The sequence below is a fragment of the Pagrus pagrus genome, assembly GCF_965226575.1.
Source record: "Pagrus pagrus genome assembly, chromosome: 15".
Classification (NCBI taxonomy): Eukaryota; Metazoa; Chordata; class Actinopteri; order Spariformes; family Sparidae; genus Pagrus; species Pagrus pagrus.
The window spans coordinates 7,502,208-7,522,207 of record NC_140199.1 but is presented as its reverse complement, the minus strand read 5'-3'; the positions used below and the strand labels follow the sequence as shown (position 1 = coordinate 7,522,207).

Genomic DNA, 20,000 nt, shown 5'->3' with positions numbered 1-20,000 from the left:
GACCTTTAAGTCAGTAAAAGATCGTAATGATGTCTTCTCAAATAATAATCTGCCAAAATGGAAACCTGCAGGACATAAATATATATGTATTTGAATATCTATCCTTTGAATACACACAGTTTACTGTTTTTGATGAAACTATAATCATCTGTAATCTAGGGCAGCGTCAGAAATTAACACCGGCCGACTGCCAAATGCAGGTAAATTTTCTGTTTAGTGAGTAAATGATTACAGAGCTCGCAGCTTGTCCGACTACAGCAACATCTAATTCGTCTGACGCTCGGGTAATTTTGTCAGTAATCATACCTGCTCAGCCCTGGCTCGCCATGTTGTACCTTAGGGGGAGGAACCGGAGACTTAAAATGATCAATATTTAAATTCAATTAAGTCTTTTTCACCATTTCGTCTTGTCTTTCTCCTCCACCTTCACAATACCATTACAAACATCTCTGTTCTGGACACCGCGATGCATGTAGCTTCCTTGCTTTTAGCATGTTGACATGTTCAGACAACCCTGTGGCTCATGCTGTCGGTGTGGACCTCCGCCGGCTCCCCCCTCTCGTCTTGGTGGCTGTGATGGACAGGCTGCGGAGAGGAGGGGGGGGGGAGAAGGATTGCTGTCGTGTTGTTTTCTGGGAGTGAACATCACACATCCCGCTAAAGAAACAATAAATAAATTCATGAAATACATAATGATAAGAAGTGTAACACCACGACTCAGCCTAAGACAGCCAAAGACAAACAATCTATTTTTCCCGACAAATTCGCGGATGTGGCAGCGACTACATTGAATGGATAATACCGAGCGGCTCGTATTTAAAGCTCAGCACTGCACAGAAACGACTGGCAGGCTGAGTGCAGCGCTGCCAAGCCACCAAGCCTTCCCGTGGTGAGGTTTCTCTATCGCCTTGAAATCCTGCAGAGTGTGTTTTTTTATCAGCAAGCTGCGCTCCCCTTCTGGGTTTCCTTTCTTCTTCACTGAGTGCTGTCTAATAGAGCAGAAATCCCATAAAAACCATCCAAAGATTTTATCCTAGTCCGGGATAAAGTTAATTTGGCTGGAACAATGCATAATGAGATCTCACCTTGGTCGTTGCGTTTGCACTTGTTTGTGTTGTGCAGGTCTGTGTTTTGGTTCATGTGCTCGGCCTGTTTTTGAGCTTGACGATTAACACGAACATTAACGCTGTCTCTGTGATAATGAAATGTTTACATCAAAATCAAGCCCCTCGCTGCTCGATCTATGAATCAGAAACGCTCGGCCGCCGCTGTCGATATTCTTTTTTTTCTTGGCCGTCGCTCATTTAGTTTCACAACGCTTTCATTTTACAGTGGCCACCTGCATTACTCGCTCATCGAGTATGAGTTACACCATCTGGCTGCTGCAAGAAAAAGCCTCACAATCAAAACCGTAACTTTGATTCATGCACTGAAGTTTCCTTTTTGGATTTATAGCCGCGCATTTTGGCAAACGGGAGGTTTGAAAACATTGCTGCTGAGCCTAATAAGACATATGGGTGAGAGAAATCCTCCGGCAGCATATTTATCTAATCAGCTGTTTTACTTTATTTATGTCAGAGGGAATGTACTTTATTAAAGAGTCCAGAGAGCCTTTAGTTTGTCAACATATCTTCTACCATCACACTCAGCACTTCCGAGTATGAAACAGAGTGCTCGAGAATAAAAAGTAGTTTTGAGAGAAGCAGTCCTTGTGCAGCGAGCACAACTTTTTTCGGGGTTGGGTTGAAAACCGTACTTGCTGTCTAATCTTGCCTGCATTGATCAGACCCCCTTCTCATGCACGCTGAAGCTCCCCAGCTCAGCAGGCCGCCGCTGAACTAGCAGCTGAACTAGACTGGGCTTTCATTTATGGTGAAGTAGCAAACGATGCGAGAGCAGAAAGCCCAAAGAAGAAGGAAGCCGTTTCAGACGACTTATCAACCGAGCTGCTGCTTCCACACAGGGCCGTCGTCTCGACGTGAGGAGTCCAATAAAGTCAGACACTTGCTGTTCTGCTTGAAAGCAGCAGCCGTAACGTGGAGTATGTGCTCGCTGTCCATTAAAAATGCTGTTTGTTGGATGTTCACAGATCAGCGGTATTATAGCCGGCCAAAGAAACAGAGTGTTGCTTTCAATCGCATTATTGCTCAATTTCATCAGGAATCGCAACTTTCAACCAGCTTTATAGTCATATTAAAGCAACGTTATGTAACTTTCTCACCTTAAATAACAGCTTCAAAGTCATGTTGATGGTACAGTGTCCTGTAATCAGGTGAATGGTGTCTCTGTCTCAGCCACGCCGCCCCCCATCACTTGTTTCTGCACTATATAACTTCAGTGAGAGGGCAGGATCTCAGCATTATATACATGTGTACTTCAACATGCAAGTTTTCAACAGATAATATTGTTATGATGTAATGAGTTTTGTTCGTAGTTAACGCCTACACTATGTCAGACAAACTGTTACAGACCTGGGATTTGTATTTATGACAGTGGCGTTTACATTACTCAAACTTCAGCACAGGTTTTTTATTTATTCTACTGCAAAGTGATATCGTGGAGCCACCTCGGTAAGACTTGATAATAAAGCACATACAAATACGAGTGGTTACTAAGGAACGACTCAGAAGTGACCTGATGGTTAAAAGTAATCGTGAAATAATGAGCGCCCTCAGACGTGTCATTTTACTTGCTTGCAAAAAGCAACACTAATGATCAAGTAATTAGTATTGAACGACTTGTTACTAGTTTTTTCCACTTCTGAGTTAATCGGGAACAACTTCTGGAGAAAGTTTTTTGTTATTCATCGATATTTATGAACCTGTCATTACCTAATTGTTCATTAGTATCTCCCTGTCGTCTTTTCTCTAATAACACATCATTATCTACCATGAAATCCTTGAATCGGAGTTATTCTGGAGCTTCTCATTAAAGATTCATTAATCATCAAGTTGGTCCCCGGTAACTGCTCACATTGTTGAGTACTGCAATGTAAAGTGTTACCTTTGCTTTATAATTTATGATTGCAGTGACCTGTTATCCATGGGAGAGCCAACAGCTCTGACTTCAAACAACCCAGCCGCAGCACAACATCTGGTCTACGAGGAAATGTTGCCTTTGTTAATGAAGTGACATAAATTGATGTGGCAGACAAAAGCCTCTGTACGTTACGTGTCTCGCTGAGGTGGTATTGAAGTGTACGAGGATGTGATTTCCTGCAGGCTTTTGTAGCCGTGGAGTGAGACACGGGGTCGTAAACAATGTAATTGAAATAGACTCTTCTGGTTTTTTTTTTTCATAAAAGGTGTTAAATATTTTGATTTTATCGAGTAAAGTTTCATACTTTACGCTCGACTAACCCTCGGGTCCTTGAATTTATTTCCTAAGCTGCACTTTTTATTCATAAGGCACTCGCTGCCACACTGTTAACACTTCAGTGGTGTTAATATCACCTCGGCAGGTGTTCTCACCTTCCTCATCCCAGTTAGTTTGTCTTAAGCTGTGATGGTTAGTGTCACCAGTTATCACTAATTTGAATATTGTCTTACACAAAATCCTTGAATTTCTTTGAAATTGTGAAATTAAAATTTTCATACTTAAAGTAACGATCTCAAAGATCCCTGTTTCTGTCTCTGTGGCGGCACCTGTGGCGATAAGTAGTCATTGCACCTAAAAAGCCAAACAGCATCGCCTGTGTGACGACTTTGAATTTGCATTTGTTGTTGAAGTTTCATTGTCTGTAGTCATCAATCTTTTCTTTGTTTGTTCAGCCACAGTTGCTGTTCACTCACGACACTAGCACAACACAAATTAGTTGAAGAGTAAGACTGTCTTGTGGCTCTTCCTACTGCTGGCTGATGAAAAATGCGTCTCTGACTGTGCGCCACCTGTGATTTTTTTTTTTCCAGCTTTCATCAGCTGGCCATATGCTCAATCACCACTGTGGTAGACTAACAGACATTAATTTAAATGAAAAGCTCTGAATGTTTGATATTATTACTCTAAAGCTGCTGTAATTAATTCTATTTAAATTAACAATGGATCATGTGACTACTTGTATGTGCATCGCTCATAGTGATGAACCCGAAGAGAATTAGCTGTAGGGAGAGTTTTAGCTTCTTTAAAAGTTTTGCTTTGGTTTAACGGCTCACAGCTTTACTGTTTTGATTCACTTTAAAGCCACGAGGAAACATAGTGAAGCTTTTACCAAACGCAGAGCCAGATATTTCCCTCAGGAGTAAAGGGAGCACAAATGAATATTGGACTAACATTCACCAGTGAAGCACAATAATGCAAGAGAACCACAACTGAAGAAAGCATTTCGGAGATGCCCGGTCGGGTCGTAGGCGCCATCGACAACAAGTGATGATGTATGAGGGTCTTGAAGGGTTGTCCCATATCATAGGGGGAGAATTCAACCACTTCCCATGGTAAGTCTGTTCTGAGGGACAAGGAGACGCACAAAAAAGGGGGTAGGGGTAACAATTAGAAATGGGATCGAGCCTATAAACTGATCTATTTATCTATATAATCTACCTATCTAAGGTGATAACATGCCAGTGTTGTTCTTTACAGTTTGTTGCTCTGCCTGTTTAAGGATTTAAATGTTGTGCCCAGGAAACAAAATGTCCCTCACTTCAGTTGTACTGGGAGTTGGGGCAGAAATGTTTAGAGAATCTAAAGAAGAAAAACCACAGCTGCATTACCTGCATGGTCGGATAAAACTGGAGTTAAGTGGGAAAATGTTAGCGGACATCATGAAAAATTAATTGCCGTGATGGACTCGGGATGTTTGAGCTCCATTACCAGCTGTATGTGGTGGGGCACCAGCATGCAAAAAGGGCACCCTAGAGGGCACTTCACCAGGTATTATTATTAATATTATTATTATTATTAGTCCATGCTTAGGGTTAAATGTGAGCTGGGCCAAAGGCACGGGCACACCTTCGACACTTGACCTGTTTTTTTACACATCATATGTGTCTCTAACATTTATATTCCAGTCAGTAACTCCTGTAACAATTGCTAATATGGAATCATCCATCTGTTTTAATTGCGGTTGCTAACAGTGATGACAGTTTTATTGATGAGGCAGCTTAATTCCCACAACTGATAAGGCGGCATCGACAGTTGGCGAAGGAGGCGATGAATTGAAATGTGTGCGCTGTCGCTCCTTTCATTTGTCTCAGGTGTTCACCCTTCAACAACCGAATCTCCCCCCCTCGCCTCCCCTCTGCTTTTCTCGATACCTTCACCCCTTCTCCTCTTCATTTCAACACCTTCATTTCACAACAGTAATCTCCGCGCCCTAAGCCGTTTAAGTCACCATTAAGCCTCCAATTCATTCTTCCATAATGATCAAATTCATCCCAGTCCATTTACCTCTAAGGTTTAAGATTTACAAAAGGATTAGAGGTTGAAAAATCAATTTGCCTGCTCTTGGATGTCAAGTAATCCAGTTTGGAGAAAGGCTAGTGCTACTGCAGGCTAATGGGCTGTGCACTACATGGTAGCTGGCTCTAAATGTGACACCTTTGTTGTAATTCAAAGAGAAAGATATGCTAATACAAATGTCATTATTATTTAAACACAGAGGGTAAGTTATATAATCATTAAAAGAAGAGCGCTTGGCCAGTGGTTTCAAATGGATATTTAAAGGCTTATGTGACACGCTGGACTTCAAACACCTGTTTCACACTGAAATATCTACAAAGTGAATATTGTATCACCGTATTGATGCGTTAACTGCAGCCATGGAGCTCCAACCTACACTTTCAACATCCCTCAGAACTCGGGGGAACTTTTTCCGCAGGTAATAAGGTCGAGGCAAATTACATTTCCCTGTAATCCTGGATCCTTCCCAAGTAGATGCATAAAGTTAATTGCCATAGAGAATGGGGGGGGGGGATATATTTTGTCCTAATTTTCCGACTGCTGCAGGTTGTTTCATTGTGTATGACAGCGTCCATGAGGGTATAACTTCTGGAAAGGTATAAAGGCTGTTTCTTTGTGAGACCATAAATCTCCTGCAGCTGGATCTGGACACATGGTACCGTAGTTATAACAAGCTACATGGGTTATCTCCGAACCAGCGCTCATACAAAGGATTTCAGGGTAGTAAGTAATTGCAGAGTTTTCCTGGTCAGCTCCTTCACAAAGAGGGTGAATAATTAAGAAATAAAGCATTACAGTTTTAATTTATTGCATCATTAACAGCAAGAGGTTCTTGTCCCAATGTGGATTTAAAAAGACACTAATAGGGCTCGTGATAAATGTGCAAGACATTTAAGACCTTTGAATGCAAAAATTATTGACATCTACATTTATTCATCGGAGCGTTCACAGTAACCACTCAGATTGAACAGGGGAAAGCGCGTAGAAACAGTAGTTTTGGGGATTTTAAGGCACAAATGAAGCCCTTTCATACAATGTGTTTTCTTCAACAATACATTTTAATGCTAAGAGAGGCAGCTTTTCAGTTTCAAGCGGTATGTGGCAGACAAAAAACTGTATACGCATATAAAGTTGACAGGACGGAGGGAACTTAATATATTTATAATGGTTTCAGACACGTCTGATGGAGCTCAGGATGTCTTAGGTGGATGGCTGCTGTGTGAATCTGCAAGAGCAAAAAACATGAACACCAGAATCTGACCGATACTGTTGGTCTGTTGAGAAATTTAAATAATCAATGGCGTTCAGCTGCTGTGCCTCGTGCATAAATGTGCACCGGGGACACATTTATCGTTTCCGCTGCTTACCTGCTGCCCCTGAAGCCGTGCTTTGGACCGTTTCATCCTCTCCAATATCTCCTCCTCGCTGAAGCTTCCAGCAGTGTAGACGAACAAGTTTGACGTCATTGTTTGGCAACGTGCTACTGTCAAAAAAACTCGCCGGCATCAGTAAAAGGAATTGATTAGCGTAGCGGTGCACGATTCTGATTGATCACACGATTGAGATTCTCAATTCCCATCCCCATTGAATACTTAGTATGTAAGAGCTCAAACCATTTGTTGATTCATCAACACAGAATTACTGAGCAGCGCTTCTAATGATCCTTTGATCATTAGAGTTATTTTTAATGGAAAAATAGAAAACATGATCTGTTTCTAGCTCCTTATTTTTGAGGATTTGCTGCTTTTTTAATGTTTTTTATCGTTGTACAAAGAATTTTTGGGGTTTTTGGACTTTTGGTGGGACACGGCATGTCTCAACCCCAGTTAATTGAACATGATAGAGTTAAAAGTTGGAAAGCTCACATAATAACAGCAGTTTCTGTACATAACAACTTCAAATGAGGATTCTTGGTGATTCTGTTTATTGATACAGGAATGAACAATATCAAGTAAGAGAGTCCTGTAGCGACTAGATTATATTTAGGATGTGGTGTTTGGTATTCATAGATCTGTAGTTTTGTGGTGTATGTGTAAGTATGTCAGCACACAGTTGGCATGTACTAGTTCTGCTTTAAACTTCTTGGATACTATTGTGTTTTAAAATAATTTTTACGGCTCAATGCTTGAGACGATCATAAGCGACCTTGAGAAGCCTCACACTGAGCGCCTGTCACACTTCTGTTTCACTGAAGCAATTAGTTTCAAGAGGTATTAGGCTTTCATCTATTAGAGACGAGGAGGACTGACCTGTTTGATTCGAGCGTTAAAGAGAAGACGGCGACGAACTTTGTAAGAGCGAAGGTTTGCAAAGTTCAGATTTCTTGTTTACATGAAGGAGTTCCTACTTGTTATTGCGAATGTTCCCCCAAACGCTCGTAACACTCGATAATTAGAAGATAGCTATGAACAAGGTGCACAGAGAGGCCTCCCAGGAGAGCCATATGATGTGCAGCTTTTATGATTGCACGGTGCAGGCAGGGCATTGCTTGAGTGATTAATTTGTGTAAAGGGTGAAGGACGCGATGTGAACAACAGTTTTTTTTGTGTGAAGGACTGTTGAGATTTACTACTTTCTTTTGAAAGCAAGTTGTTTTCGTGATTGCAGTTTTTCCATGTAATATTGCCTCACTGAGAGAAAAGTAAATTGCAAGTTATCTGCATGTAAACATGACCTCATGCATCTGTAATTACAAGCGCAAACAAACACACAAGCTTTGATTGAGGCTCTGATGCAAAAGAAGCAAATAGAAATGTCCACAGTGAATCATTCAGTAATATCTGAGGAAATTTACATCTTCGAATCTACAACAGTTAAGTTAAGGACCGCGTATTGTAAACCATATAAACCGCGCGCTACCATACAACACTTTTTATGACCCTCTTCAAAAAAGATGTCCTTGATATTTATGAGGTCTGTCTCTCTACGCCTGGAACGTATTTTAGTGCTGACTTATTTATTCATTTAGTCATAGCTTACCAGAGGTTGCATTTGCTAGTAGTCTCTGGGCCTTAAAAGCCATTAGAGCTCACATATGTGATCAGTTAATCCTCAGGGAGTGTGCAGGTTTATAGCCTCACTACAAGCAGGGCAGTGGTTGACGTGCCATCACAGTTTGGTTTTTTAATAAAGCCGTGGCTGTCAGGGACTTTCACAGAAGACGTGTGCCTGGACGCCTCGGCTCTTTTGTTTCACGACGCGTCACGTCACCGCCGCTGTTTTCAAAACTGATGACACGCTCACTTGGAAAGCTGGTAATCTGTTTGATCTGTTTTGCAGGTGATCCTCATGTTGACAAAGTACTACGACTTCAACTCTGGCAGAGTGACAGAGAGCTCTTTATGGAGGTAAGATCTGCTGTCATTGCCTTATCAAAGCAAAAACAGAGAGATGTTTCATTTGTATTTCTTTGGATTACATTTATTATTAAACTGCTCTATGAAACGACACATTACTTCTGATTGGGGTCTAACGGTCAGATGCAATACTTTTTATACGCTCTATATCTGTGATTGGCGTCGATAGCACTTCTCACGCGGCGCTACCTCTTCCAAATGCCAAATAAGTCTATGTGGAGAGTTTAATTATAAGAATTCACCAAGTTGACCAGTAGGTTAAACCTCTCTGCTGTGTAATTAAACGCAAGTAACATCACGACTTTGTGTTTGATATCATAATACTGAGAATGTGACATTTGTGGCACAGCAACATGCAGATACATTAAAAACACACCAGACACATGAAACAGTGACCAATGTATGACAACATTTATCATATCATCCATTTATTTCACATCGCCTGGTCCATTTCTTCTGGATGGCCTGTTTAATTAAATTATTATCAAGGGAATGAATACTTTTTGCTGCCCAGTCGGTTCTGATCTCGGCATGTCTACGTACATCTGACCAGAAGGGAGCGGCTGGAAATGCATTGAAAGGGGATCAATGTCCGTTCTCAGTAAGCCTGGTCAGATACAGGTGGTAAAGGTCACAAGCTCTTTTCCAATGATTTTTCTACAGCACTTCACAATTTCCCTAGTTTGTTTCTGTGAGTGATTTTAGAGTGCCTGTACCAGCATGCAGTACAATAACACGGGATACTCTCACAAAAACGCAGAGCGACGAGTGCAACATGCAGCAAATAAGCGTTGAAAATATACAGTATTATCTACTCAGCACCAAACAACAGACAGACACAGTTAGCGACTAGCTGGTGGACGTGGTGGAGCATTTACTGTAGCAGCTAGAGATCCAGATATTTCCCTCAGGAGTTGGTGGAGACCAAAAATAGAGCCAAAGTAATACATAATGATATTAGACTTAATTTTTGCAAGTGGCTGGAGAATTATAATGTTTCAGTGGAACAGCTGGATGTTTAAATGAGAGGCTGCTTGCTAGAAAGTTCACCGTATCAACTTAAAAGGTGATGTAATGTCAATGTTGTGTTCACAGATTGTTTCTGCTGCCAAGAAGTGGCTAAAAAAATGAGATAAAGCTGGTTAAAATGCAGAAACCCAGTTTGTGGCATAAGGAAGGGTGCCCACCTATGTACTTTTATGCATATTTGGTTTTAATAAGGTCACAATACAAGTGTGAAATAACGAATAAGGACGGCATATTACCAAAACGCTCTTTCCACCAACATGTGTTTTTTTATGTGCTGCAGTGTGAAACATTTCACAGCTGCTTGTTCCTGAAATGTCTATTTCGGTGGCCATGAATGCCATCCAAAATGAACCCAGCAAAGCGGTGCCATTTTTGGAGGACAGTCAATAGTTTTGAGTATTGCTGGTTTTGTTTCAAAATCTCTGCTATTGTCAAGCGTTTTTTTTCAGCCAACAGGCAAATGTGTCCCTAATCCTCCAGTTGAGTCATAAAAATATGAAAATCACACCGTCATAACATCAGAATTACACTTTTACCCCAGAGCATCAATAATAATAATAATAATAACAACAATAATAATAATAATATCTCATCTCCTTGTTATGCATGCCACACATGATGTTCTTGTTTGTTTTGATAATTAAAAAAATCTCCATTCATCTAGCAAATTGCTTCACGACTTCTGCTGTTGTAATTTTCTGCTTGCCTGATATGTTTAACGATACCATCAGCATCTTAACTAGTAGGTGCTGCTCCCTTCTCCTTTTACTCACTAACGCAACCTATTTACTTTACCCTATAATTAAATTTCAGGTCAACCGATTACGGGACCACATATGAGAAACTTAATGAGAAAGTCGGGCTGAAAACCATCCTGAGCTACCTGTACGTGAGTCCGAACAACAAAAGAAAGGTAGGTTTCCAGATGGAAGTTGATCCTACCTGTATTGAATAAATCTGCCAGCTGTTATCGCTGTGGAGCAGAGTTTTTTTTTTTTATATCATTTTTGCTACACAACAGCCCTGCTGGAGCTTGTACCGTGTGCCTGTTCCAAGCATCGCGCAAGCACTTTAAAGCCCTGTGGAATGGATGCTGTCAAGGTGGGCCGCTGATTCCCCCGTCTCCTTTCTTGTCTCGTCTCAGATCATGTTACTTACGGACCCGGAGGTGGAGAGCAGCCTGCTCATTAGCCTTGACGAGGGGGCGTCCTATCAGAAACACAGCTTAGCCTTTGATATCCTCAGCCTTCTCTTTCACCCCGAGCAGGAGGACTGGATCCTGGCTTACAGCCACGACCAAAAGGTAACGTGTAGCTGTCAGATGGCGTGAAATAGCTGGAATAACAACTTGAAAACGTGACAGGAAAAAATATCTGGATCGGAGGAAGGGTTTGCTTGCTGCTTATCATGCTCTCGTTAACCTGGTGTGAGTCTGCCGGATTATATATTGCAAGCCTACGACGTTAATGTCGCCATAAAATGACACAAAACATAGGTTGTTGTCACAGTGGAAAGCATTCATTTTGATAACAGCGGCAAGATATCAGGACAAGGTCCTCATGAGCAGAGACACCTGCCACTTAAAGCAAGGCTGCGGTTGTCAGGAATGGAGGCAGCTGATCACCTGCTCCCCCTAAACAACCCATAAGGTCTGGCCGCAGACTCTAACTCTGAGAGGATGTGTCCTAGACAGCACAGGGGAAAGTTAACAAGGGAGACACGCCCAAACAATCCGTAAGCTCACACACTGAGACACACACACGAGCGTAAATACACACTCGCCATTACTCTGTGCGAGAAACCCTGCTGTCTGCTTCACTCAACACCACAGACATCAAACTCGGCCTTCCCAGCCGGCTATTGGAAGACTTGATTTTCAGAGAGAAAAACAGTCAAGGTCTGAGAAGTGAGATAAATGGTGCAGGGAGGAAGATGAAAGCTGAACTGAGAGCCATCGACGGGTCAAAATAAAGATGCTCTCAAGATGTTTGCCTTCAGGTCGTTCTATATGTCTTTGAGAGGCGAAATTTCATCAGTTCTTCTCCTTTTATAGCCGCTGAAATTAATCCCGGTTTCATTTTTACATTTATTGATCGTCTGTCATGTCTTTATAAAAGTTTAAAGCTGCTGGATGAGTAAAAATGATGTTGCTTATCCCTGTAAAGCTCCGAGCTTAAGATGCTCGCTGTTGGATTATTATGGCGAGATGACAGGCCTTCTGAATGTCCATGTTTGGCAGTAAAAGGAGTCTAATGGTTTAATGGAAAAATAAGATTACAACGACAGCTAAATGAGTGATTTTATAATGCCACTTTGTCTGAAATCCTGCTGAGTTGTTGTAAGGGGACGTTTGATTTTAATTTTTAGGCTTTGTCCTCATTTTCCTCTTTTCCGAGGCATCACAATGAATAATCGTCACCATCTATACTTCAGAGTATCTCTGTTTTTCTACGGGAACTGGTGGATTTTCTCATCACTGTTGCATTTTCACATTAAATATGCGCTCAGTGGTGCAATGTTTAAAACAACATCACCACACTGACGCTACAAAACCTACAAATGTGACGGCTGCTTGATAATGCAGTCGGACATAAATCATGAAATTACTCTCTTGGATATTCTGATTTGCAGGATTGTTCTTTAACACTGTAAGTCGTTTGGTTAATGCATTCGTCTCCTTTTGCAGCTCTACGTCTCTGTCGAGTTTGGGAGGCGATGGCAGCTCGTGCACGACAGCGTCGTCCCCAACAGGTTCTACTGGTGAGCTCAACAATCAGTCACTTTGCAGGAGGTTCGTCTGTCTGGGAGAGACAAGCTGCAACGTTAGCGCATATTTTGACATGCTCAAAAAAAAAAAACACACTATGAATAATGGACGAGCACAGAACAATTATGCATTAATAAATTAAATTGTGTGCATTTTTAGCATTCTGTTTGTACAGAGGAGAAATGCCTTCGCTGTACATATTTACACGTTCTTTAAAACACTTTGGAGTAAACCGAGCGAGAACAGAGAACTGACTCATACTGCAGCGGCGCCCAGCACCTCATTTAAACTTATATCAGCTAAATAATTAAAGTTATTGAGTCTGATTTGAACCAGTTCACAAGTTTGGCAGCCACAGTCATGTAGACTTAAAAGAGATGTTACATGTTTTTTTTACGTTCAGCGGTAGGAAGAGCGCTCATACCACTGACTTACATTAAAGCAGCAACAGAACAATGTAAGATATTTGATTAAAAGTCCTTTTTAAGAAGTTTTCTGAGGGAAAAGTACACAAGCACAAACCGGATAGACCCCGAGTGATATGTATCATTAGCCGATGTAACATCACACATATTTCAGTATCTGCGTTTATGTTGCCCGATACAAAAAACTTTTACTTAGAGATATTAATCCCGAAAAGAAAGCTCAGGACAGTTCATACATAAATTAATTAAATTAACTGTTTCAGCGCACTGACGTCAGTTTAAACAATATAGTTTACTGTTAAACTGTGAAATATCCTGCCTCCGATACAAATCCTTGTCACAAGTGTTTAATAACCTCATTTGAGGGATCATAACAAAAAAAAATGTGCGTTAACATCAGAATTATTAACTTTTTAATATCTGTGTCAGCATCAACCCCAATAATTAAGTATAGGTCAGTCTCTAATATCAGTTTAATGTTCTCAAAGTGTCAAAATTTAAAGGCCCTTTGACAGATAAATTATCATAAATTACATTATAAGACAGATTATATTAATGCCTGAGTAGAGTTATGCTGTTTTACTTGTTAAGCTAGAGTTAGTTCACTTGGGCGGTCAGGTCCCTCCAAAGAGTCACGAGGTGAATCTGAGGGTTTGAGAGATGATTCATCAGAGAGGATTCGACACATTTGTACTTATTTCATCCGAAAATAACAACAATTTGAAAAGTGCAACGGAGAAATCACCCTTTGGCTGAACTGCTTACAACTCATAACATCTGAAACGTGTGGCGCGGCTCCAAGTTCTGCTCGTTTTTAAGAGGGTTTGTATTTTTTATTATCCAGTGTCAGTGGAGTCAAATACACATTTTCCTCTAAGATTTCAGTGGACTGAAAATATAAGTTGCATGAAATGGAAATTCCCAAATTACAAATTCCCTCAAAATGTGTGTGCAGTACTTGAGTAAATGTACTTAGTTACATTCTGCTAAATACACATCCAGGTTCGCATCTTGTTGCTTTTATTAATCGAACGCCAAACCGAGGGTGGATGGTCGCTGCGAGCCCCAGAGCGCACTGCGGCACCGGCGTTGTTCGTAAATTTTGAGCACTTATTCAGGGCAGCGCACTCTGGAGGAGGCAGGTTTTCATGAACAGCTGAAGTGGCAGTCTTAGCTTAATGTAGCAACTGTGGACTGATGGGTGAATTAACGGAAATAATTCATCACACGTGAGCAGAGAAACGTGAGCTGTTCGGGTGTGACGTCAGATAACTGCCTACATTTCTGAAGCGGACTTTCATATTCATAATGTAACCAGTAGTATGTCTCACTCCTACTCACTGCCAACGAGCTCAAGCACCAGAGGCGCTACATTTTGTATTATATTACACAATTTTTTGACATTTGACCGGTTCCTCAGTTCATAAGGAGGGAGCACGCTTTACGACTTTAAACGGCCACGCTCTGATTTCGGTGTAGGGCACCAGATTGGATTCACAAACGCACCCAGAGGTTTTGTAGGAGCCAAATCTTGCGTTGATAAATTATGTGTGTTTTATTTCTTTTACATAATGTACTTAGGGGCCTCTAGTTTACACACACTGATTAATATTTGATCCGCTCAATTCAGCCCGCTCATGAAATATTGTTGAGATAGTTTTCGGATGCCGCGGTGTAATACAAATCTGATGCGATCCACAAGTTTTTTCCATTTATTTTGTGTGATACCTGGTGTGTTTGCGCAGAATTAGGGCTGACGATGTCGCGCAGAGATTCAGGGTGTCTCTTTGACTGCTTCAGTGTTATTAGCTGCAGGGTGCTGGTGCTGTAAAAGGATTATGGCCCGGAATAAATGTTTAATTTACAGTGTTTTTATGGTTGTTGGCTACAAAATCACTTTCACACATAGAGCTAAAAAAGCAGAGCCACAGATTAATCAAGGAGGCCAGAGGGAGCTATAGCACATGTTTTTCTTTCTTTCTGGGAAAAACAATGAGACAGCAGCATTAAATGTAATAAATATATGTTTAAGAAAGAGGCGATATTAGAGAAAACAAAAGCAATCTCTTTAATTACCCTCAGAAAGAAGGTGGATGCTTGACATTTATTTCTAATGTTGGTTGAGGACACATCTATGTCCTCCTTCAGTGTGGGCTTGTCGCTTTTTCTTATCTATACAGAAACCGTGGGTCAACTTTGGGTTAATAACAGTTTGCTTGGAACATCTGCATAACCCAGAACATCTGCATGAATTAACTCCACTGTTAGTTAGTTATGCTACAGTAAATTATTGTGTCATGCACATACAAAATCCCAGCTCATGTGGCCTTCTCAGATATAAGAAGTTTATCTTCTGGAAACAACTTTAATAAAGTTCAAAGATCAATCATCTGGGTAAAACTTCATTTTACAGGTCCAGTGGTAATTATCAGGTCAGGTTTTCTTACAATATTACACATACAACACTTTTAAATTACAAAATAATATGAAATAGGAACTTTTAAATAGATATATAGTACTGTACTGAATAATAAGTGCAGCTTGTCTGTCACCGGTTCCCTTCTCTCTAAACTCGAGTGCCAGCCAGGTGAGAAATAACTCTCACACTATCACACAGATGTTCGTCACATCGCTTACGACGGCAAATATCGTGATATTGGCCCAAGCCTCGTGAAAACGGATAAAAAAATGTACTTCAATCTACCGACTTGCAGAAATTGGACTGAAAGCTGGAAATTAAGCTGCAACAGCTCACTTCAGTTTAGTGGCCTAAGTTATTATTTATAGTAATTATTGTGGGAGTTTTGGAATAATTTCTGTTTCAAGATATTTTAAATATGCTACTTGGCAATCACCACCTGCTTCACATGAAATTTGCAGACCTGTGAAATAAAGTGTTACCTCTTCTGTGCCAAACTCGACAAGTAAAATCTCGTGTGTTTTATAATCATCTAGTAAAAAAATCTCACCGAAGTCAAGGATGTTTTTTGTCTCCCCTAACTCACATAACAAACAGCAAGCCGTCCTCTTCAGGAACAATGTGTTTCTGTAGCTAATGATGATGAACCCAAGCTCAACTGTGCACATAGAGGTCCTCAACTTCGGGTTAAAGTCTGCCTCATGTAAAGCTCCACACTGTATTTGCTTTTCATGCGAGAATATGTGTATAATTTAGGTTTTTACCGATCAATCAATTTCTCCTCATGCATCAGGATCAATTTGCATGGAGTGTCATGAATATTATATGGCAACCTGCTTTGAAAAATAGAAAATAAACTAGAAGATATCACCTCACTGACCCATGAATCTCAAATTTCCCAAGTAAAGATCTTTTGCAGCTGCTGTTCAGACACATTTCACACGTCAGGTGTATTTTCTGCACAATTACAGTTTACAGTATCATCTTCAGTATCAATACACACTACATTTTCCCAATCATTAGTCCCCCTTTGAGTCAATATGCTAAAAAAGGAGAACGGTGTCAGATATTTTCTTTAGAAACACCCTGATGTTGGAGTGTTAGATGATCAATAAAAAAAAACAGCTTTTCATGTTCAGAATATGTAGGCCTACTTTTGTCTTCAACTGAAACCACCCCGGAAAAAAAAAAAAAACGCTCCCCGCTCCATCAGAGATCTGCTATGAAAGAACTACTTTCATCTCACCGTGCGCCGCTCGTCTTATCTGAGAAGAAAATCTGACAAACATGATTTACAAAAGCAAGTTAACAGGCCCCCCCTCGCTGTAGGCAGGCGTTCTGCAGGTAGTGCTTTGTGTTGGGCTAGTTATGGGCGAACACAGTATAACATTGCAGGGGGTTTATTTAAGAGCACGGGCTGCTGTTCACTGATAGAATTGGATGAAGTATTTGACAGAAAGTCCATTAAAAGAGATGGAGCTGCGAGGCAATTACAGAGTGCTGAGGGAAGCAGGACGGGGGCTTTTTATATTATACTTCAGACACGGTATGGAAAATGAGAAGAAACCCATCTTCTGTCACAACAGCTGCTATTAATACAACAAGTGGTCACTCCCGTCGCTCGACACTTAACCGCTATCATGAAGAATCTGTACTGAAAGTGAATGAAATGGCCAAGTGCACCTTAACCATAAAGTGCATTGGGGGTCAAACGTCCGTCAGGCCAGCGTTCGTGGATGAGGTTGTTGTATTATTGCTCCTGAGAGGACAGGAAAGATCACGGCAGCTTCTCTTATTTCCCTCGCACCCTCACAAATTCAAAAGGAAACTCAAACTAATCTGATTTAGGCTCAAACCACAAATATCACGCTTCTGATAACAGGAGCACAGAAATCATTACTGTGAGCTAAATGCTAGTTTTCTCAATTTCCTTTGTTTTTGTTTTGATTGTTCACACGGCACATATTTTTTATCAAATACGCCGTGGGACAGTGGCAAAATAATTGATAAGGCTTTTTGTCTTGATGATTTATAAAGCCACCTGATGTGCAAAAATGGACGGCGAGAAAATGAAAATAACAAGACGAATGCTACCAAGTCTAATATATGTGGGCCAGTAGTCACTCTGCATAACCTAAGTCAGTGGTTCCCGACTTGGGTGTCAGAACGCAGTGTCCCGCGATAAATCAGAGGGGTTACAAAAGGATAGAAAATAGAAATGGAACAGAAAAATCTATAATAATCTTACACAAAAATAATCACTCTGCCTTTTCTCTGCTTCTTTTTCCACTCATAAACCAATTTCTAAGTTTGGTATGTCTGTAGTCTACGTTCTTAGAAACAAGTTAGTTAAAAACTTGTGATTTTTCTAAATCAGGTTGCACATTAAAACCTAAGGAACGTCTTCAACAGGAAAGACTTTATGAAATAAAGTAAAATAACTGTCAAAGGTAACATTTTTCAGGGGCTATCTACTGTACAGATCTTAAACTAGGAGCCAGTATGAACTTTAAATTAAAATATTACCAAGTTATATCATTTTACAGCTTTTGCAAATGTCATATATGTCATTTTCTTTTACTCTTAGATTTTCATGGCAGGTGTGAACATGTACTCATATATATTCCCCAAACCAGGACCCTTAGGCCAGAAACATGTCCCACGCAAGTAGGCAGCCCAAATGACAAGAGCTATATATAGAGCTAATCAGAGCGCTACCATGATGGCAGTAGTAAACAAACTACATAGCACACCTACCAAGCACACCTTGACACACACATCATGATTGCCATGAACGCAGCATTTTTAATGCCGGGTCCCTCACAGAGGCAGGAGCGATGCCTGATTTACGGCAGAGCGCTTGACACTTTTGATGACGGGAAAAAGCGCAGGTGGAATTTATAACATTACTGATGGCTGCATCCCATTAAGGTGAGATGGTTGCAGGGCTCTGGTGTTGTGTATGCTCACTCACTGACGTGGCTTACTGGGAAAACTAACAGAATAGAGCCATCGCTAACGTTGTTGGTCAAATTTGTGCTTGTCCTGCTGCGACAAGTCCAAATGCCTGCTGTTAAAAGGGTTTAAAGCTTTGACAACGACACATTGATAACGTGGCACACATGTTTTGCAATGTTTTTGTATTTTGTTAGATAATAATGAGTGCTGCAGGACATGTAAAATGTCGATGTCTGCACTGAAAACAAGTAAAATATTCAAAATATTCTTTTCATAGTGGTTAAAACTTTGACAGTTTTATTGTGAATGTTGAAAACCAGGACATTTTAGTGTTTTAAGGGCTGTCCTGGACAAACTGGGATGTTAAGTCATTGCATACGTGGCTAAAATTTGCCGGCTAACGCTAGTTTTGTTGGTTAGTCGGTTAGCTAAGCACCTGTTACAGCTTGCAATAAACTACTGGGTGTCGATTCTTAGTAGCAGCTACTCTCTACATGAAACTAGTTTGTGTGTCGTGCCGCACTTTTATTATAAATGTATGTATTTATTCATTTAGGTTTGAAAAGATGAAGCTGGTCAGAATCAGTTTATTAGTCCCGCAAACGGGGGAAATTTGTGGTGCAACCATCTTAATGAATATAAATTACAACAACAGGAACACAAACTCTAATATAATAACTTTAAACTGTTTTAGAAGGATAACAAACGAGTTATTTTAACAGATCCGAGCCGTAAAGGTTGGAAACCACTGACCTAAATGTGGACAGTAACACACACAATGTCATATTAATGTTTTGTCTTGATGTTGCAGGTCCAGACTGGGTTTGGACAAAGAGCAGGGCATGATCCACCTGGAGATCAGCGTCTCTGACGGACGTGAGTAGAATGACGTTACCTTGGCAACTCTGAAAAGTAGATTAGTCCAAATTTAATGAGAGCAGTTTTCTCGTCAAATTAGCACCATTTGTTGTCATTTCTAAACCTTTAATTAAAATACTGGAGAGAGATTAAAGCCTCTTTTTTTCTTTGCTGGGTGTCTGTACTAAAACTCTTGTCCTCATCTGAATTGGCTGCATAGAGACTCTTCATACGATTAAGCTAATTCATTTTCTAAGGGCCGGGCTGTGACTTGGCTCTTTTCTTGGCCACAGTGCGGAGAAGGGGAGCACTTCCATAAGGCCTCGTGTGTTAATGCCCTGTCCCCGGGGAGACTGCCTCATTTGGCTGATGCTAACACACTGGGACAGCTCTCTCTACTTTATCTATTAGTGAGAATAAGGATTGGCCTCCAAAATTTTTGCTTCTTTGGCTCACTTTGTCCCATCAGCATAAGAAGTGCTAAAACCTTGAATGCGGACTACAGAAGGTTGTTTGATTCTCCCTTTGTTGTATTTTTAGCGCTCGTCTCTTGTTTACCCACAGGGTCACAGTACATAACTTGTAAACTTCAGAATTGCTCTGATGGAAACAAGGGCAAGCCTTTCCCTGGATTTATCATCCCCAATTCCCTGGTGGTTCAGGATGAATACGTTTTCATCCAGGTGGGTTTTTTATTGCAAGGTCTGGCTTCATTAAAAGACAATTAAAAGCTGTAAAAACCACTGCATTCGATCGCATCTTAATGTACAGTCGTGTTTTTCATTAACTAAAAG

General features: G+C 40.7%; 1 protein-coding gene across 1 annotated transcript in view; it reads left to right on the top strand.

The window, feature by feature from the left end:
• Positions 1–20,000, top strand: part of LOC311270757 (VPS10 domain-containing receptor SorCS1-like) — a 59,315-nt gene that overhangs the window by 9,387 nt on the left and 29,928 nt on the right. The window contains exons 2-7 of the mRNA XM_084375894.1: positions 8,674–8,741; positions 10,593–10,692; positions 10,924–11,082; positions 12,466–12,539; positions 19,160–19,224; positions 19,771–19,889. Coding sequence (XP_084232020.1) covers positions 8,674–8,741; positions 10,593–10,692; positions 10,924–11,082; positions 12,466–12,539; positions 19,160–19,224; positions 19,771–19,889 — 585 coding nt within the window. The remainder of the gene's footprint in view (positions 1–8,673; positions 8,742–10,592; positions 10,693–10,923; positions 11,083–12,465; positions 12,540–19,159; positions 19,225–19,770; positions 19,890–20,000) is intronic.